We start from the raw sequence: 21217 nt of genomic DNA on the forward strand, positions 1-21217 counted from the left end.
TAGTTTGATTTTTTGTTTCGGGCGGAATTTCAGATTACGGGCGGAAATTCAGAATGAAACGGAATTTCGGTTCTTGGTGGATTTTTAGATTACGCGCGGATATTCATACATATGTCACATGGAGTTTAATTAATTTTAATCTTATGTGCGCAATAATTTACATGCGAAAACTATGATTAATTAACGGACTAAAAACAATGTGAATAACCACACTAAAGCTTACTGAATTTATTCTGCATTTCAAATATAAATACACAGAATAATAAAAGTTAAATTATCATATTGGCTATAAAATATAATTCAAGTCACTAGTACACTTCACAGTAGAATGAGAACTTCCTTATTGTTCAGTTATCTAGTATTTGTCAACTGTTATCTCGCATACGTGTTCCTCTTGTGGTGGCCAGATTTAAATCTTCTTCAGGGAACGTCATGGCAGCATTTTCCTTCATATCACGTACTCTGAAAATAAGACATAATATTTTTTTATTAAACCGAAAGTATAAGCTTTCTTATCATAAGAGAACCGAAAGCTGTTTTTCCCTCAAAACAACAACAACACACTCATAAAAGTGATATTAGACGAGTGCTATATTGCTTAACTCTGTGTATGGATACCTAAGTGTTCGGTATATAATTTTGCACAATGATTTGTAAAAGGGTAACTATGAGGCTTTACTTCTGCCTTATGTTTATGTTTTAGGCAGTCTACTTGTAATACAGTATCTACCTTCGAGTATTGCCAGTGGCTAAGCATATGCTTTCTTGCCTCTCCAGGGCGAGGTTTCCCAATACCAGTTCCCCATGGAGTTCGCCAGTTTGGTAATGGTGAACACCTTGTCAATGAGTTCATACATCAAGTTGTCTCCGTTTGCCACCTTTCGGATAGCATTGGTACATGCTTCGTTCTATAAACCTCACTGTGAGGTAGTAGCCTCACCTGTTAATAAGTTAAAACTTGGGAAAGTTTTCGTATACTGTATCTTGTAAATAAAGTTTTAATGATTTCCTTCTATTGAAATTGTGTATTTCAGGTTTATTTGCTGGATAACCCTGTAACACATGTCAACAATTACAGAAATAAAGTCATACGTAACATGCCATTTACGTTGCATGCCATAGTACAAGGCTGGTTGAATTGTATTTCAAATAAATAGTTAGTTTAGTTTAGAAAATGTTATTTATCTTTTACAAAGTCACAAACTTCTGAGCATAAGGTTTTATTTGCAATTATAGTATCATAACATTATGATTAAACAAACGGGTATAACTAAATTTGTGGTGTTTCTTGCAGCACGCTCATTAAGGTAGCAACGACTCCTGAAATAACCGTTTGATTAACATTCTGATATTTGTATAAACAAAAGAAGTAGAGAACATGATTATGTTTCGGGAGGCCAGAAGACGTGATGACTGAGCAATATTGAAATGTATTCTTACCACAACATAGTTGCCTGGGGTTACAGGAGTGGAGATGGTTGACATGAGTTTTCTTGCGAAGTTGACCTTCAAAGTTGCTCCGATAACTGTAAAAGTTGTTTGATTAATTGCAATAATCACCTTATAACAATTAAATGATGACTAATTTTAGCTGTTTACACAATCCATATTAGTTTAATATAACTGCTCTCATTTATACCCTTATTTTATCATGAATTACATTTTTATAAAATATATATAGTACATTATTTAAATAAGCACTTTAGAGGGTTACTCGAGAAAGCCATTACCTTTGCTGTGAAATTTGTTGATGGAGATGCAGTCGAATTCTGCGTGTGAAAGTGGCTGCTGAAATATCAAGAAGAACACACGTATAATGCGTTTATTTCTGTTTAATAAATTTATTAATTTAAAGCTTGTTTTTAAAGTCAAGACTAAAACCGTAATTCCAGCATAATGCAGAACTAATTAACATTTGAACTCGGTAGATTCCGACCATCTTCATTTTGATAACACCGACAGCAATTGTAATTACTCGGTAACTTTCGCGGAAAGCCAAAGGTTAATGCTGATATCTTTTTTTCGTTACACATATGAACTTCTTTGTGAAGTTTAATGATTGCGAGAATGCTTTTTGGGTGAAAATTATATAACAAGGCAAATATAAGGTAATATGGTTGTAATAAATACAGTATTGATACCCAACCAAATATTTTGTAAAGCATAAACAAAGCATTCTTAATCGCATCGAACTTACTCGATGTAAATCAAACAAAATAGTTATAAAAGTGAGAACAGACAAACACAATTTCAAAACCAGTACTGGTAAAACGAGAAATAGAAAAGTTACCTCCATCTTTCACGGCCACGTACCCCTTTGAATTGTTGCTTTTGATTATCCGCCAGTCTCACACAGCATATGCATTTTATTTCGCGATTCAAAATTTGTTAGACACCTCAAGTCCGCGTTTTTCTTATCAATCACGGCTAATGTTCCATCTGTTCGTCAATACACACAACCATACGTTTTAACTATAACGTTTCTCACACAAGTTCAAATGTTTTCTAGGTAAAAGTCTAGTTATCCATTATTCGAAAGCGCGGTACATTGTCACGTAACCGTCGTTACGTATCAACTTTAAAGTGTTACGTAACATAAAAGTTACGTATGAAACACTTTAAAGTAATTACCAAAAATCAATAATAGAATTCAAAATTTATTTGTATCAAAAAGTAAATACTCCATATTTGTATCAAAAAGCAAATACTCCATCATGGGATCAAATGTAGATACACTTAGATGCTGACAGTTCGTGATAGCCGCTGGCTATTAGACCAATTAGCGTGACAGTTCATGACTATAGAATACATCCCTTCGTCTGTAATAAGATATTAGATATGCATACCTGTCACAAACTGGACGAGATCAGCAGTATATATGAACGCATGTTACTCATGTTAGTTAGATTAGATTTTGGGCGTGGACTAGACATATGGCCCGTATGATACTTTATTATATACTGATTATTATACTTAGAAAGAACGTGGAACAATAAAGACTTAGAACACTTGAACAGTTGTTGGTTGGTTACTGAACGAACTATCACGAAAGCTAAGTGAGCGTTGGCGTTACGTGACACGTAAAAGTTTGGCGCCTGCTGACCGAAGATATTCAAGAACAGGGTTGACGTGGAACACAACGGCGAAGTACTGAAAACTATTGGATCACATTTGAAACGTAAAAGAAAAAGGTACATGATGACAACTATTCGAGTGACTATGGACATTGCAGCGCGACCAGGCCACGGGACAAAAGTTAGTGACGTTTTATTACTTTGTATTTCTTGCCTAGATATGACATGTGTTGCTATAATTTTGGGATATTTAACAGGGCAAAATTTTAAAGTTTTGGATAATAAATGCAATCAGAGCAAAGCTGTTTTTTTGAAAGAACCCCTAAGTAATCTAATTTCTGACTTAACAACGTTCCACATTATTAAGTACAATAAAACCATTTGATTTAAATAAGAATAAACTAAAGAATGAGTATTTAAGGTAACAAAGATAAAAATATTGAGAAATTCGATAAAAAAAGTAAAACAGGTGTGAAAAAAACGTTGTTAAATGCAAACGAAGAATCATTTAAGTACATTATTGAATAACTAGATGAAAAAGAAAACTAAGTCATTTAAGGACATTAATTGAATAATTAACATGGAAAGAAATGTAATTAAAAGAATTTGAGTAAACTTATTTAGCAGGTCTAACATTAATGAAAGTTGCATAAATACAAAAAAAAATAATGACTTATACTCAGGGTTTAGTGCAAACACTGACGATAATACAAAATGAAATATTTTTTATGTCGAAGAAGGAGACAAATGGCAGGTTTCATTACTTTAGTTGTCATGTAACTGTAAATAATTGTCAAACACATCAGATAGGTAAATGAATGCAATGTTACCTGTAATTAACTTGACATTAATGATATGAAATCATTAAAATTAAGTAAGTTTATAGTCTTGTAAATAATTGTAGTATTTTGTCAATATATCATTTTATATAATTTTGAGTAAATTGGTGATGGTTTTAAAGTCGTAAAAATCATATAAATAAATCATTGTTTGGATCATAGTAAGGTCTGAGAGAGAAAGCATGCAAAATAAAAAGTATTTTTTTAGATGTCATTAAATAAATGGTATCGCCTGAATACGGCAAGTAATTTTCAATTTCGAAATCACTAATTAAATTGTTTGTTAGGTAATAAGTAATCTAATTAAATTATTTAAGTAACTCACAGATTAGTTTGGTAAAACTAATGAATCAATTATAAAGTTGTAAGTTATCCGATGATAAGCATGATGGTAACATGTTAAGCTAGAGTTTAGCTTTCTTATAACTGTGAAGATGTACAAAGTTGTACAAAGATAAACAAAGATAGTGGTCAAGAAAGACCAGGTTTCTTAAAAGTGATTGGAGATGATACGTTCAAGATATTGAATTTCAACAAAATTGTTGGACTCCTGTGAAGTCACATTAGGGTGTGAGTTATTTAATAAATTAATTGAATCACTTATGTATTAGTTTTCTTAAAATAATGGACTACTTATGAGCTAACATATAAGCTTTGTAAAATATTGCATAAAAAGGTTCTTAATAAAATAAAATGCTGTTCATAAAAACAAAACGTTTCACAAAAAAAAAAAAACTTAGGTCAAACATTCATTAAATCAAACATACGAATACTTACGCACAGATACAGTAATTAATTATAAATGGGGCCACTTTCAAAATATAAGCCTGCTTGAAAATATCAACACAAAATTTCATGGTAATAGCAACACCTATGTCAATGAAAGGTAAAAGTACAGGTAATATGTCACGTGATACGAACAGTCAATATCAACATTATTCTTCAGCGGATATCGAGATAATATACCTAGTGGCGATATTGTGTTAAGTGGTCATCGGTGTTTAATAAAGGATCGAACTATATTCTGGTATTGCGTATGTGATGTGCTAACCAATTGGTTACACTTCGGAATATCCAGAGGAGCTAAGCACACATTCTCGTATGACCTGTGCTCGGCTTGACGTCACATGATCAAGTCTTTAGGACCGTGATGATTCCTGTGTGATGGACAACACCAACTTGAGATCGTTAGTATCTTCAATAACATGAACACTTGCACACATCTATCTAAGTACACTTCCGGAATTAGCAGTGTATAATGGCAGAACATTTCGAGTCGGTGGGGACATTCTACAATCAAACAACCCCTTGGCTATAAACTCTACATCTACAACAACACGGCAGCAGCAACAACAACAACGATGATTCCCTGTCTTCAGAATGATAACATGAAAAACAGCGCTACATAAAACATTGACTAATTACCAAATTTGACAACAGTACTGTCAGTGTTAATTACTTGTACTCAATCTGCAGTGTTATTTTCTAATTGTTAACTATGTTTATTAATTACCTGAGGGCTAATTACCAATTAGTCTATATTATGTCCGACATTTTGACAAATAACGTGTCAGTTTACTTTCTATTGCTTACGAAAAGAAAATCTTGCATTAAAAAGGGACGGTATCTATACAATTTGATATCATTGTTTGGGATTTAGGCACAGATTTTCTTTTGCGTATTTTTTGTCGGAAATACAACTTGATCATCATTGTTTGAGATTTAGGCACAGATTTTCTTTCGCGTATCTTTTTTTGTCGGAATTACTTTTTTTTTAATTTACCTGTTTGGGGTTGAGAAACATATTTTCTTACGATTTTATTTATCTATTCAATTATAACCATTGTTTGGGGTTGACACAAAGATTTTCCTAAAAAATCTTGATAAAAAATGGACGAATGTCACGTAACCGTCGTTACGTATCAACTTTAAAGTGTTACGTAACATAAAAGTTACGTATGAAACACTTTAAAGTAATTACCAAAAATCAATAATAGAATTCAAAATTTATTTGTATCAAAAAGTAAATACTCCATATTTGTATCAAAAAGCAAATACTCCATCATGGGATCAAATGTAGATACACTTAGATGCTGACAGTTCGTGATAGCCGCTGGCTATTAGACCAATTAGCGTGACAGTTCATGACTATAGAATACATCCCTTCGTCTGTAATAAGATATTAGATATGCATACCTGTCACAAACTGGACGAGATCAGCAGTATATATGAACGCATGTTACTCATGTTAGTTAGATTAGATTTTGGGCGTGGACTAGACATATGGCCCGTATGATACTTTATTATATACTGATTATTATACTTAGAAAGAACGTGGAACAATAAAGACTTAGAACACTTGAACAGTTGTTGGTTGGTTACTGAACGAACTATCACGAAAGCTAAGTGAGCGTTGGCGTTACGTGACAACATGTATGTCTATCAGTAATGGTTTTAGTGTGAAACACATGACCGGAATAAATAAAGGTTAAGGTTCTCAAAGGGAAATCCGACCAGATTTGTGCAAGATAAGGCGATAAACAGCTGGATCTTGTACCCCATTGATAGCCCATGAGGCTTATCGGTGAGTCAAATATTGAAGCACAGTATTGTACATGATGACCTCGAATCGAGTGGAAGTCAATTATTTATAGCCAACTGGGCTAAGTTTTAATTGCTATTAGTGGTTGATGTTAGAAAGTCCCAATTAGTGACATAAGTAACATTTTAAGTGGACTTTAAAGTTCATAAAAGCTGAGTATTAATTTATATCATGGGGTCATGTTTATTCCTTTATATGTTTGACTCCCCTTTGTAGTTTTATTTTTTATTTTTGTTGCATATTTTATATTACATGGAGTTCAGATGAAAGCATGGAAGATGTTTAGCTTTTAGCTCGCTATGTGAAATCTAAACAAAAGATGAAAATATTAGGCTAAGTTCGAAATTACGCTCCAATAAAATGTTTAAGTAGGATATTCCGTCCCAAAGGTTTCGTAGAAAAAACAAAGTACGAAATTCCACAAATGTTAAAGTATATGAATTCGCCCGTAATTTGTTTACGCCTGGAACTTCCAATATTTTTACGCCCAGAATCCACTAGAAACTTGTAAAGATATCGGGCGGAATAATGATTCCGTCCATACTCCAGGCGGAATTCACCGATTCCGTGCCAATTCCGCCTCAATTCCGCCCGGAATCAGCCCCTTTATTTCGTACGGGAAGCACAAGTGACGAATCTCTCAAAAAAGTTTAAACTTAAGTTCAGAAGAGACGCTCCGATGCAACAAGAAATCTGTTAATGTGCTGAGGAGTTACCTTCAAGAAATTGTTAAAACATAAGTGTTAAAAACAGTTAACTGTTGTTGTTTTTCTTATAATTACATTATTGACTGTGATACACCTTTCTTGTACAGTTATAATTTAATGTAACCTTACAGAGAAAAAATATGCTGTCAAACAATGTTTTTGCTATATTTACATTGTTATTGTATTTATTCCAAATAAACTTGATTACATAAACTTTTTGTATTTCTTAAAATATAATTTTGAGACTGGGCAATATTTAGCGTCACTGAATATTTTTATAACAAATACATTATATATTTATCTAATCTTATTAATAAAGGTACTCGGTGAGATATATTTTTACACTGTAAGTAGTTGGGGGGGGGGGGTATGTGATATACACCCCCAGTGGTTTAAAACCATGCGAGACCACATACCCCCCAGCTACTAAAAGTGTAACTAATAATACTTTGCAAGGTAAAGAATATGTTATTTAACGATATAGTGATACAACAATATACTAGAATTTGAAGGCCTTATAATAGCCTTGTAATATTTTAAATCGGTCATTGCACTTACGATGACAGTTGAACTGATAAGCAAAATACTGCACTAACTTGCAACGTTTATGTTCTGTCACATTCTATGCATGGCAAAGGCAAACCCTACTCTTACAATCGCGTAGTTGACTGTACGTAACAGTGTATAATATTCATCCGTTCATGTTCATTTATCATTGCCTGCTTGCGTTTAGATTGCGCGTACATTATTATGGAGTATGTGTGAGAGTGGACAGTGTGTGCGTATTATAGTAGTCAAACAACTTTCAATTGGTTAATATAAGAATACATTTATGCACGTAATCACCCGTAACATTCCCGCCGTTCTATCTCTCGGGCAATGCTGTCCTGACAGTCGTTGGAGTCACATCTGGGAAACTCTTACTCATATCTACTAATCTTTTGCATTGTTGTAAAACAATACTTTTACACCGCTGGTATGTTTCATTTATTTACTGTGCTGTATTTAATTTGGATTTACCAGGTACAATGTATAATATATTAAAGTATTCATTTGTGTATTTAAATATGATGTCTGGAATATATCTTTAGACCTTGTATTATAGGAAAGAGCGTGAAGGGGTCAATACGTTGTCCGTCAACGATCTTCGTAATCCCAAATTGGCCCTAGCTACGCGCATGTCTAACAAGAAATATCCATAATTATATTTGGCCGCAGTCTGTTTGTACGTCGGATCCCTAAAATGTCCATTTGTCACATTATAGCTTTGATTGATTTTTACCTGATTCTCTTGGTCTCAACATACAACAATTCAAAAGATGGCAAGGCAGTGCAAATAATCAGTTCTGATTAGCGCGATATTGAAGCTAGATTGAGGTCCTACAATGACTTCTATTTACACGATTCAGATAAGAGAAATTATTACAGTAATTGTGCTTGTTTAACTCATGTTGCTCAGGCAAGAAATACAAACATGAAGTTAATACATTTACTTTACTGAAGGTTACAATAAAAAGAGTAAAACAAGCACCGCTAATCTTCAAAAACATGGAATTACATTCAAATAATCAGAAGTAAATTTGAACATTGTATGACATCGCCCATTTTTAAAAAAAAATCAAGTTCATTACTTTTCAAGAATAAAATGAAATAACAAATTGTTTTGTTTTACTTAAAACTTTTCCTTCACTAAACCCTTCCTTTCTCTAAAACATCCCTGTGATACAATGGCACGCGTAGCTCGTCTATTTTAACGCGGGCATAAAGCGTTCCGGGGCTAACTTATTAATATCTTTCAGTGAAAGCTTTCCGGACGACAAGAGAGGAAACTCGTCCAGAAACATGTAAAACGTCGGTAAAACAGTGAACACACCAGTTCTGTCATTGTGGTAGTCCTCACAAAACCTTCTAAGGGTCTCCTCTGTTAAGTCACTTCCATCTTGTTTAATGACGCATGCGCACACAACCTTTTAGAAAACCAGGTCGAGGACTGGAACCAGCGCGGCTGCCCCGACCCCCGGCAGTTCCTCAGAACGCGCTCCAAAATCTCCGGGGCAACGTTCATCCCACCGCTGATAGTCATGTTGGACTTCCGGCCTTCTACAAAGTTGTTGCCGTCTGACGTCATCCGCCCTAAGTCGTCTGTTTTGTACCAGCCGTCATCTGTGAACACTTGCTTCGTTTTCTCAGGATCGTTGTAATACTCCTTAAATATTACCCGACTGCGGATGAATATTTCTCCCCTCTCGTTCATTGGAACTACTTTTCCACCCTTATCGATGATTTTAAATTCAAACCCAGGTCCAGTGATGACCTTACCTCAAGAGAACTCCACAAAGTTTTCTATATCTGTGACCACCCCAAGGCCGCAAATTATGATTTCCGTCCCACCGTATGCGCAGACGACACTGGTACACAGCGGGCCGATACACTGCACAGCACCACGTGTGATCGGTTGACCTCCAGTGAGAATGTACCTCAGGGGCCAGTCGGAGGGAATTTTGTCCTGCAATATTCATTGGTAAAAAGCAACTTTTAAAACTTATAGGTGTGAGGAAGGTAAGAGCCAAATTTCACTACCCTAACTACATAATATAAAGAGACTGATAATGTTAACTAATAAAGGCATTTAAAGATATTTATATCAGTTATTAAGTATACTATGTATATTAACATAATTGCCAGCGCTTCGCATTTGAAAGAAATAATTGTAAATCATACTAACCTTCCGGCGAATCATCTCGTGCAGGAACGGCGGGAGCACGTACATGAGGGTGCACCGCTCACGCTGGATGATCTGGACGGTGGCGTCCATTAGGTCCGCGCCTGAAGAGGCGAAACCGGAAGTGGTGACGCGGGTTTGTCCGGTGAGTACCTGGAAGGGGAAACCCCCGACCGAGGTGAACGGCCGGTCACGGTAGACTCTCAGCGACCTGCAAAAGGCATACACTTCTTGGATTTAAAACTAATTCACAGGTTAAGAATGCTCATATTGCATAACAGTCTCTACTAGACTTGAAATTCAAAAGCATGCAGTAAAAGAAGAAAAATAAGTTCTGTTATTTGAGACCGTTACTTTTGACCATTTTGTTTAATATTTGTCCTAATTGGTATTGGCTTAGGGCCTCAGGTATAAGCTTCGTCAACTAAAAACTGGTCTGATGGTCGGGTGCGGTAAGTGTATCCCAAAACATTTAAGAAATACAGAAATAAAGTCGAACCCCGTTGCTTCGAGCTCGCTTGGTTCGAATTCCTCGTTTGCTCGAACTTGGTGTTAAGACCGATTTATTTATACTGAAGGTAAAAACATTCCCGCATGGCTTGAATATTGCGAGGCTCGAGGTTTTTTCGCCAGACCCTGGGAGTTCGAGCCAACGGGGTTCGATTGTAATCTAATTTGAATGTTAGATTGATTAAAATTTAGCAGATTTCATCTTCCCTTCAGAGATGTTGGGATCATATAAAGTACGGTACCCGTGACAGTTCATCTATAGTGCAGACCATCTAGTGAACGTGTTTATTTTAATAACACCTCAAATCATTTTTGAAAGTTTGCACTTCTTTCTCAAGTATTACAAACCAGTGAAGGTAAAATTACATTATAAGGACTGGTCAGCCAGCCCGCGAATGTGTATATGCCGTGGTCCACTCACCTTCGACACATGGTATGTGGCCCATAAGTGGCGTGTTATACTAAACCTTTCATATTACTATATTGTAAAGCTTTTGGTTCGTTTTATTGCACAAAGCGAATAATGCACAAACATATCAACATTTAAAGACATTGTTTAATCTCGCAATTATTTTAACCGTTGTGAAAATCGCAAAGCAAAGTTAATTATGGTTTTATGCGAGCAAAGACCACGCGAATAAGACTAAACTGTTGTTGAAACCAGCTGCATTGTACAAATAATAATGTTTTAATTATTTTAAATGACAAACGATCCTTTTTTGACTGTATTAGACAAACAGCTGGCTTGGCCTACTCACGCAGCGAAACATTTTCTAAACATATTTCTACTCTCATTTAAGCCACCCACTTGTCGAACATTACTGCTTCCGGATGGAGGTAACGCGGTGTGAGAATTGAGCGGTGTGTGTGAGCTGCTAGTTTTGGGACGCCTGTACTTCCGGATGTCTGCAGTAACAGCGCTATGTCGTCCTCGCTTACTTTCGGTAACGTCATGTCGCTCGCATCGGTGTTAAGTAAATCAGTTAACTTCTTAACGTTACTTAAGATGTTTGTACTGACCTCGTGGCCGAGTTAATATCTGAGATAGGGCATATGTGAACTTTTAGTTGATGCATCGTTGCTATGACTGTCCAACAGCGGTTCTAAGACGCCACATTTCTCACCGTTCTCCCCCGGATCCACCACAAGCAATGCGCATGTCTGGAGACGTTCCATAGTTGCTACGACGTAACTTCCGTCTGTGTATGTGAAAGAAAGACAAGCGGGGCGTAGGTATTGTTAAAGAAAGGATTATAACACTTCAAAATGTGTCAAATGCGTAAAAGGTTTTTATTACACGTATAATCCAAAAAAGCTGTAGAGAAACCAACAATTTAAGAACATATTATATACATTTAACGTTTATATATGCAAGCTGAATCAATCAGAAAAAACCCACATGTTTTATTTTGGATATTCTTACCAAGTTTGAGAAGCGCCCGGGCGACGTTGAAGGAGTTCTCGTGCAGCTGCCTCCACGTGACCACATTACGCTCATATCGCGCACCTGCCGTATACGTACATGATAGTCAATTAGACAGAAATATGTGATGAAACTTAAAGTTTAAGTGCGCGAAAGGAAACAAAGAACTGTCCATTTCTTATTTATTTAAGGGACTTAAGGATTTAAACAGGTAATTTCCTTGCAAATGCTTTACCTAATTCATACCTTTATACATGACACACATAACTATGTTCAAAAACATTGTACACGTGTGCTTTGTGCAAAATATTAGATAGGTTGCCAAACACAACTTGTAACTTGTACGTGTAGCCATGCACCACTTAATGTTTCAATATAGTTTACATTTAGTTTGCGAAATACTTGTGATGAATCATGTTCGCTGACACTTCTCGTGATTTTATAAAACAATGGCCATTCCTGTTGCGTCCATGTATACTCTTTGTAACATTAAAATTCCCGATAAACGAGTCTTTCTCAATCTCAAGTAGACAACACACCATGAACACCCTGCGCTTCTTGTATGCTGTAAACTCACGATCTATGTGTACACGTACACACCAGGTACACCATACGCTACTCACAGGTACAGTTCACAGTGCAAGGGTTAACGTAAAACCCATGCACATAACACGCTTCTTGTATGGTGTACAAGTCACAATTTATAGGAACACGCACGGAACATAATTTTTTATACTCACTACGATTTTCGTACAATGTCAAACTCACAGTAAAGATGTTCACGTACAAACTATGTACAAACTACGCTTCTTGTTTGGTGTACACGTTACAGGCCACGCGTACACGAACAAACTATGTTCACTATACCACTCTGGTATGGTGTCCAACTCACATCCTACAGTTAAGTGTCAACATACAGATCATGTTCACTCTACGCTTCTCGTTTTAATGCATAACTCACAGCCAACACGTACACATACAAACCACGCACATCCTACGCTTCTTGAAAGTTCTTGTATGGTGTACAACGTCAAAACGTACACATACAAACTATGCACACGTACACCCTACGCTACCTGTATGGTGTACAACTCACAGTCAAGACGTACAATTACAAACCATGCACATGTACACACTACGCTACCTGTATGGTGTACAACTAACAGTCAAGACGTACACGTACAAACCATGCACATGTACATACTACGCTATCTGTATGGTGTACAACTAACAGAACACACGTACACGTACAAACCATGCACATGTACACACTACGCTACCTGTATGGTGTACAACTCACAGTCAAGACGTACAATTACAAACCATGCACATGTACATACTACGCTATCTGTATGGTATACAACTAACAGAACACACGTACACGTACAAACCATGCACACTTACACACTACGCTACCTGTATGGTGTACAACTAACAGAACACACGTACACGTACAAACCATGCACACGTACACACTACGCTACCTGTATTGTGTACGACTCGCAGAACACACGTACAAGTACAAACCATGCACACTTACACACTACGCTACCTGTATGGAGTACAACTAACAGAACACACGTACACATACAAACTATGCACACGTACACACTTCGCTACCTATATTGTGTACGACTCGCAGAACACACGTACAAGTACAAACCATGCACACGTACACACTAGGCTACCTGTATGGTGTACAACTCACAGTCAAGACGTACACTACAAACCATGCACACGTATACACTACGCTACCTGTATGGTGTACAACTCACAGTCAAGACGTGCACGTACAAACTATGCACATGTACACACTTCGCTACTTGTATGGTGTACAACTCACAATCAAGACGTACACGTACAAACCATGCACACGTACACACTTCGCTACCTGTATGGTGTACAACTCACAGTCAAGACGTGCACGTACAAACCATGCACACGTACACACTACGCTACCTGTATGGTGTACAACTCACAATCAAGACGTACACTTACAAACCATGCACACATACACACTTCGCTACCTGTATGGTGTACAACTCACAATCAAGACTTACACGTACAAACCATACACACGTACACACTACGCTACCTGTATGGTGTACAACTCACAATCAAGACGTACACGTACAAACCATGCACACGTACACACTACGCTACCTGTATGGTGTACAACTCAGTCAAGACGTGCACGTACAAACCATGCACACGTACACACTTCGCTACCTGTATGGTGTACAACTCACAATCAAGACTTACACTACAAACCATGCACACGTACACATTACGCTACCTGTATGGTGAACAACTCACAGTCAAGACGTACACGTACAAATCATGCACACGTACACACTACGCTACCTGTATGATGTACAACTCACAATCAAGACGTATACTTACAAACCATGCACACATACACACTTCGCTACCTGTATGGTGTACAACTCACAATCAAGACTTACACGTACAAACCATACACACGTACACACTACGCTACCTGTATGGTGTACAACTCACAATCAAGACGTACACGTACAAACCATGCACACGTACACACTACGCTACCTGTATGATGTACACCTCAGTCAAGACGTGCACGTACAAACCATGCACACGTACACACTTCGCTACCTGTATGGTGTACAACTCACAGTCAAGACTTACACTACAAACCATGCACACGTACACATTACGCTACCTGTATGGTGAACAACTCACAGTCAAGACGTACACGTACAAATCATGCACACGTACACACTACGCTACCTGTATGGTGTACAACTCACAATCAAGACGTACACGTATAAACTATGCACACGTACACATTACGCTACCTGTATGGTGAACAACTCACAGTCAAGACGTACACGTACAAATCATGCACACGTACACACTACGCTACCTGTATGATGTACAACTCACAATCAAGACGTACACGTATAAACTATGCACACGTACACACTATGCCACTTGTATGGTGAACAACTCACAATCAAGACGTACACGTACAAACCATGCACACGTACACACTATGCCACTTGTATGGTGTACAACTCACAATCAAGACGTACACGTACAAACCATGCACATGTATACACTACGCTACCTGTATGGTGTACAACTCACAGTCAAGACGTGCACGTACAAACTATGCACATGTACACACTTCGCTACTTGTATGGTGTACAACTCACAATCAAGACGTACACGTACAAACCATGCACACGTACACACTTCGCTACCTGTATGGTGTACAACTCACAGTCAAGTCGTGCACGTACAAACCATGCACACGTACACACTACGCTACCTGTATGGTGTACAACGCACAATCAAGACGTACACTTACAAACCATGCACACATACACACTTCGCTACCTGTATGGTGTACAACTCACAATCAAGACGTACACGTACAAACCATACACACGTACACACTACGCTACCTGTATGGTGTACAACTCACAATCAAGACGTACACGTACAAACCATGCACACGTACACACTACGCTACCTGTATGGTGTACAACTCAGTCAAGACGTGCACGTACAAACCATGCACACGTACACACTTCGCTACCTGTATGATGTACAACTCACAGTCAAGACTTACACTACAAACCATGCACACGTACACATTACGCTACCTGTATGGTGAACAACTCACAGTCAAGACGTACACGTACAAATCATGCACACGTACACACTACGCTACCTGTATGGTGTACAACTCAGTCAAGACGTGCACGTACAAACCATGCACACGTACACACTTCGCTACCTGTATGGTGTACAACTCACAGTCAAGACTTACAATTACAAACCATGCACATGTACACACTACGCTACCTGTATGGTGTACAACTAACAGTCAAGACGTACACGTACAAACCATGCACATGTACATACTACGCTATCTGTATGGTGTACAACTAACAGAACACACGTACACGTACAAACCATGCACATGTACACACTACGCTACCTGTATGGTGTACAACTCACAGTCAAGACGTACAATTACAAACCATGCACATGTACATACTACGCTATCTGTATGGTATACAACTAACAGAACACACGTACACGTACAAACCATGCACACTTACACACTACGCTACCTGTATGGTGTACAACTAACAGAACACACGTACACGTACAAACCATGCACACGTACACACTACGCTACCTGTATTGTGTACGACTCGCAGAACACACGTACAAGTACAAACCATGCACACTTACACACTACGCTACCTGTATGGAGTACAACTAACAGAACACACGTACACGTACAAACTATGCACACGTACACACTTCGCTACCTGTATTGTGTACGACTCGCAGAACACACGTACAAGTACAAACCATGCACACGTACACACTAGGCTACCTGTATGGTGTACAACTCACAGTCAAGACGTACACTACAAACCATGCACACGTATACACTACGCTACCTGTATGGTGTACAACTCACAGTCAAGACGTGCACGTACAAACTATGCACATGTACACACTTCGCTACTTGTATGGTGTACAACTCACAATCAAGACGTACACGTACAAACCATGCACACGTACACACTTCGCTACCTGTATGGTGTACAACTCAAAGTCAAGACGTGCACGTACAAACCATGCACACGTACACACTACGCTACCTGTATGGTGTACAACTCACAATCAAGACGTACACTTACAAACCATGCACACATACACACTTCGCTACCTGTATGGTGTACAAATCACAATCAAGACTTACACGTACAAACCATACACACGTACACACTACGCTACCTGTATGGTGTACAACTCACAATCAAGACGTACACGTACAAACCATGCACACGTACACACTACGCTACCTGTATGGTGTACAACTCAGTCAAGACGTGCACGTACAAACCATGCACACGTACACACTTCGCTACCTGTATGGTGTACAACTCACAGTCAAGACTTACACTACAAACCATGCACACGTACACATTACGCTACCTGTATGGTGAACAACTCACAGTCAAGACGTACACGTACAAATCATGCACACGTACACACTACGCTACCTGTATGATGTACAACTCACAATCAAGACGTATACTTACAAACCATGCACACATACACACTTCGCTACCTGTATGGTGTACAACTCACAATCAAGACTTACACGTACAAACCATACACACCTACACACTACGCTACCTGTATGGTGTACAACTCACAATCAAGACGTACACGTACAAACCATGCACACGTACACACTACGCTACCTGTATGATGTACACCTCAGTCAAGACGTGCACGTACAAACCATGCACACGTACACACTTCGCTACCTGTATGGTGTACAACTCACAGTCAAGACTTACACTACAAACCATGCACACGTACACATTACGCTACCTGTATGGTGAACAACTCACAGTCAAGACGTACACGTACAAATCATGCACACGTACACACTACGCTACCTGTATGGTGTACAACTCACAATCAAGACGTACACGTATAAACTATGCACACGTACACATTACGCTACCTGTATGGTGAACAACTCACAGTCAAGACGTACACGTACAAATCATGCACACGTACACACTACGCTACCTGTATGATGTACAACTCACAATCAAGACGTACACGTATAAACTATGCACACGTACACATTACGCTACCTGTATGGTGAACAACTCACAATCAAGACGTACACGTACAAACCATGCACACGTACACACTATGCCACTTGTATGGTGTACAACTCACAATGAAGACGTACACGTACAAACCATGCACATGTATACACTACGCTACCTGTATGGTGTACAACTCACAGTCAAGACGTGCACGTACAAACTATGCACATGTACACACTTCGCTACTTGTATGGTGTACAACTCACAATCAAGACGTACACGTACAAACCATGCACACGTACACACTTCGCTACCTGTATGGTGTACAACTCACAGTCAAGACTTACACTACAAACCATGCACACGTACACATTACGCTACCTGTATGGTGAACAACTCACAGTCAAGACGTACACGTACAAATCATGCACACGTACACACTACGCTACCTGTATGGTGTACAACTCAGTCAAGACGTGCACGTACAAACCATGCACACGTACACACTTCGCTACCTGTATGGTGTACAACTCACAGTCAAGACTTACAATTACAAACCATGCACATGTACACACTACGCTACCTGTATGGTGTACAACTAACAGTCAAGACGTACACGTACAAACCATGCACATGTACATACTACGCTATCTGTATGGTGTACAACTAACAGAACACACGTACACGTACAAACCATGCACAATTACACACTACGCTACCTGTATGGTGTACAACTCACAGTCAAGACGTACAATTACAAACCATGCACATGTACATACTACGCTATCTGTATGGTATACAACTAACAGAACACACGTACACGTACAAACCATGCACACTTACACACTACGCTACCTGTATGGTGTACAACTAACAGAACACACGTACACGTACAAACCATGCACACGTACACACTACGCTACCTGTATTGTGTACGACTCGCAGAACACACGTACAAGTACAAACCATGCACACTTACACACTACGCTACCTGTATGGAGTACAACTAACAGAACACACGTACACGTACAAACTATGCACACGTACACACTTCGCTACCTGTATTGTGTACGACTCGCAGAACACACGTACAAGTACAAACCATGCACACGTACACACTAGGCTACCTGTATGGTGTACAACTCACAGTCAAGACGTACACTACAAACCATGCACACGTATACACTACGCTACCTGTATGGTGTACAACTCACAGTCAAGACGTGCACGTACAAACTATGCACATGTACACACTTCGCTACTTGTATGGTGTACAACTCACAATCAAGACGTACACGTACAAACCATGCACACGTACACACTTCGCTACCTGTATGGTGTACAACTCAAAGTCAAGACGTGCACGTACAAACCATGCACACGTACACACTACGCTACCTGTATGGTGTACAACTCACAATCAAGACGTACACTTACAAACCATGCACACATACACACTTCGCTACCTGTATGGTGTACAACTCAGTCAAGACGTGCACGTACAAACCATGCACACGTACACACTTCGCTACCTGTATGGTGTACAACTCACAGTCAAGACTTACACTACAAACCATGCACACGTACACATTACGCTACCTGTATGGTGAACAACTCACAGTCAAGACGTACACGTACAAATCATGCACACGTACACACTACGCTACCTGTATGGTGTACAACTCACAATCAAGACGTACACGTATAAACTATGCACACGTACACATTACGCTACCTGTATGGTGAACAACTCACAGTCAAGACGTACACGTACAAATCATGCACACGTACACACTACGCTACCTGTATGATGTACAACTCACAATCAAGACGTACACGTACAAACTATGCACACGTACACATTACGCTACCTGTATGGTGTACAACTCACAATCAAGACGTACACGTACAAACCATGCACACGTACACACTATGCCACTTGTATGGTGTACAACTCACAATCAAGACGTACACGTACAAACCATGCACATGTATACACTACGCTACCTTTATGGTGTACTACTCACAATCAAGACGTACACGTACGAACCATGCACACGTATACACTATGCTACTTGTATGGTGAACAACTCACAGTCAAGACGTACACGTACAAACCATGCACACGTATACACTATGCTACTTGTATGGTGTACAACTCACAATCAAGACGTACACGTACAAACCATGCACATGTATACACTACGCTACCTGTATGGTGTACAACTCACAATCAAGACGTACACGTACAAACCATGCACATGTATACACTATGCTACTTGTATGGTGAACAACTCACATTCAAGACGTACACGTACAAACCATGCACACGTATACACTACGCTACCTGTATGGTGTACAACTCACAATGAAGACGTACACGTACAAACCATGCACACGTACACACTTCGCTACCTGTATGGTGTACAACTCACAGTCAAGACGTACACTACAAACAATGCACACGTACACACTACGCTTCCTGTATGGTGTACAACTCACAGTCAAGACGTACACGTACAAACTATGCACACGTACATACTACGCTACCTGTATGGTGTACAACTCACAGTCAAGACGTACACTACAAACCATGCACATGTACACACTACGCTACCTGTATGGTGTACAACTCACAGTCAAGACGTACACTACAAACAATGCACACGTACACACTACGCTTCCTGTATGGTGTACAACTCACAGTCAAGACGTACACGTACAAACTATGCACACGTACACACTACGCTACCTGTATGGTGTACAACTCACAATCAAGACGTATACGTACAAACCATGCACATGTACACACTACGCTACCTGTATGGTGTACAACTCACAGTCAAGACGTACACTACAAACCATGCACATGTACACACTACGCTACCTGTATGGTGTACAACTCACAGTCAAGACGTACACTACAAACAATGCACACGTACACACTACGCTTCCTGTATGGTGTACAACTCACAGTCAAGACGTACACGTACAAACTATGCACACGTACACACTACGCTACCTGTATGGTGTACAACTCACAGTCAAGACGTACACGTACAAACCATGCACATGTACACACTACGCTACCTGTATTGTGTACAACTCACAGTCAAGACGTACACTACAAACAATGCACACGTACACACTACGCTACCTGTATGGTGTACAACTCACAGTCAAGACGTACACGTACAAACTATGCACACGTACACACTACGCTACTTGTATGGTGTACAACTCACAATCAAGACGTATACGTACAAACCATGCACACGTACACACTACGCTACCTGTATGGTGTACAGCTCACAGTCAAGACGTACACTACAAACCATGCACACGTATACACTACGCTACCTGTATGTTGTATAACTCACAGTCAAGAGGTACACTACAAACCATGCACACGTACACACTTCGCTACCTGTATGGTGAACAACTCAGTCATGACGTACACATACAAACCATGCACACGTACACACTTCGCTACCTGTATGGTGTACAACTCACAATCAAGACGTACACGTACACACCTTGCACACGTACACACTTATCTACCTGTATGGCGAATAACTCAGTCAAGACGTACACGTACACACCTTGCACACGTACACACTTATCTACCTGTATGGCGAACAACTCACAGTCAAGACGTACACTACAAACCATGCAAACGTATACACTTGGCTACCTGTATG

The 21217-nt window shown here is 39.1% G+C and overlaps 1 protein-coding gene across 1 annotated transcript; it reads right to left on the reverse strand.

Moving 5' to 3' along the window:
* Positions 1–9402: 9402 nt before the first annotated feature.
* LOC128202844 (medium-chain fatty-acid--CoA ligase-like) lies at positions 9403–11408 on the reverse strand. The gene is made up of 3 exons (XM_052903999.1): positions 11263–11408; positions 9948–10155; positions 9403–9728 (listed from the first exon to the last, which is right to left on the reverse strand). Exons 1-3 carry the CDS (start codon positions 11406–11408, stop codon positions 9543–9545), a joined length of 540 nt encoding a protein of 179 aa, XP_052759959.1. The 3' UTR covers positions 9403–9542.
* Positions 11409–21217: the final 9809 nt, after the last annotated feature.

The sequence above is a fragment of the Mya arenaria genome, chromosome 9 (assembly GCF_026914265.1).
Source record: "Mya arenaria isolate MELC-2E11 chromosome 9, ASM2691426v1".
Classification (NCBI taxonomy): Eukaryota; Metazoa; Mollusca; class Bivalvia; order Myida; family Myidae; genus Mya; species Mya arenaria.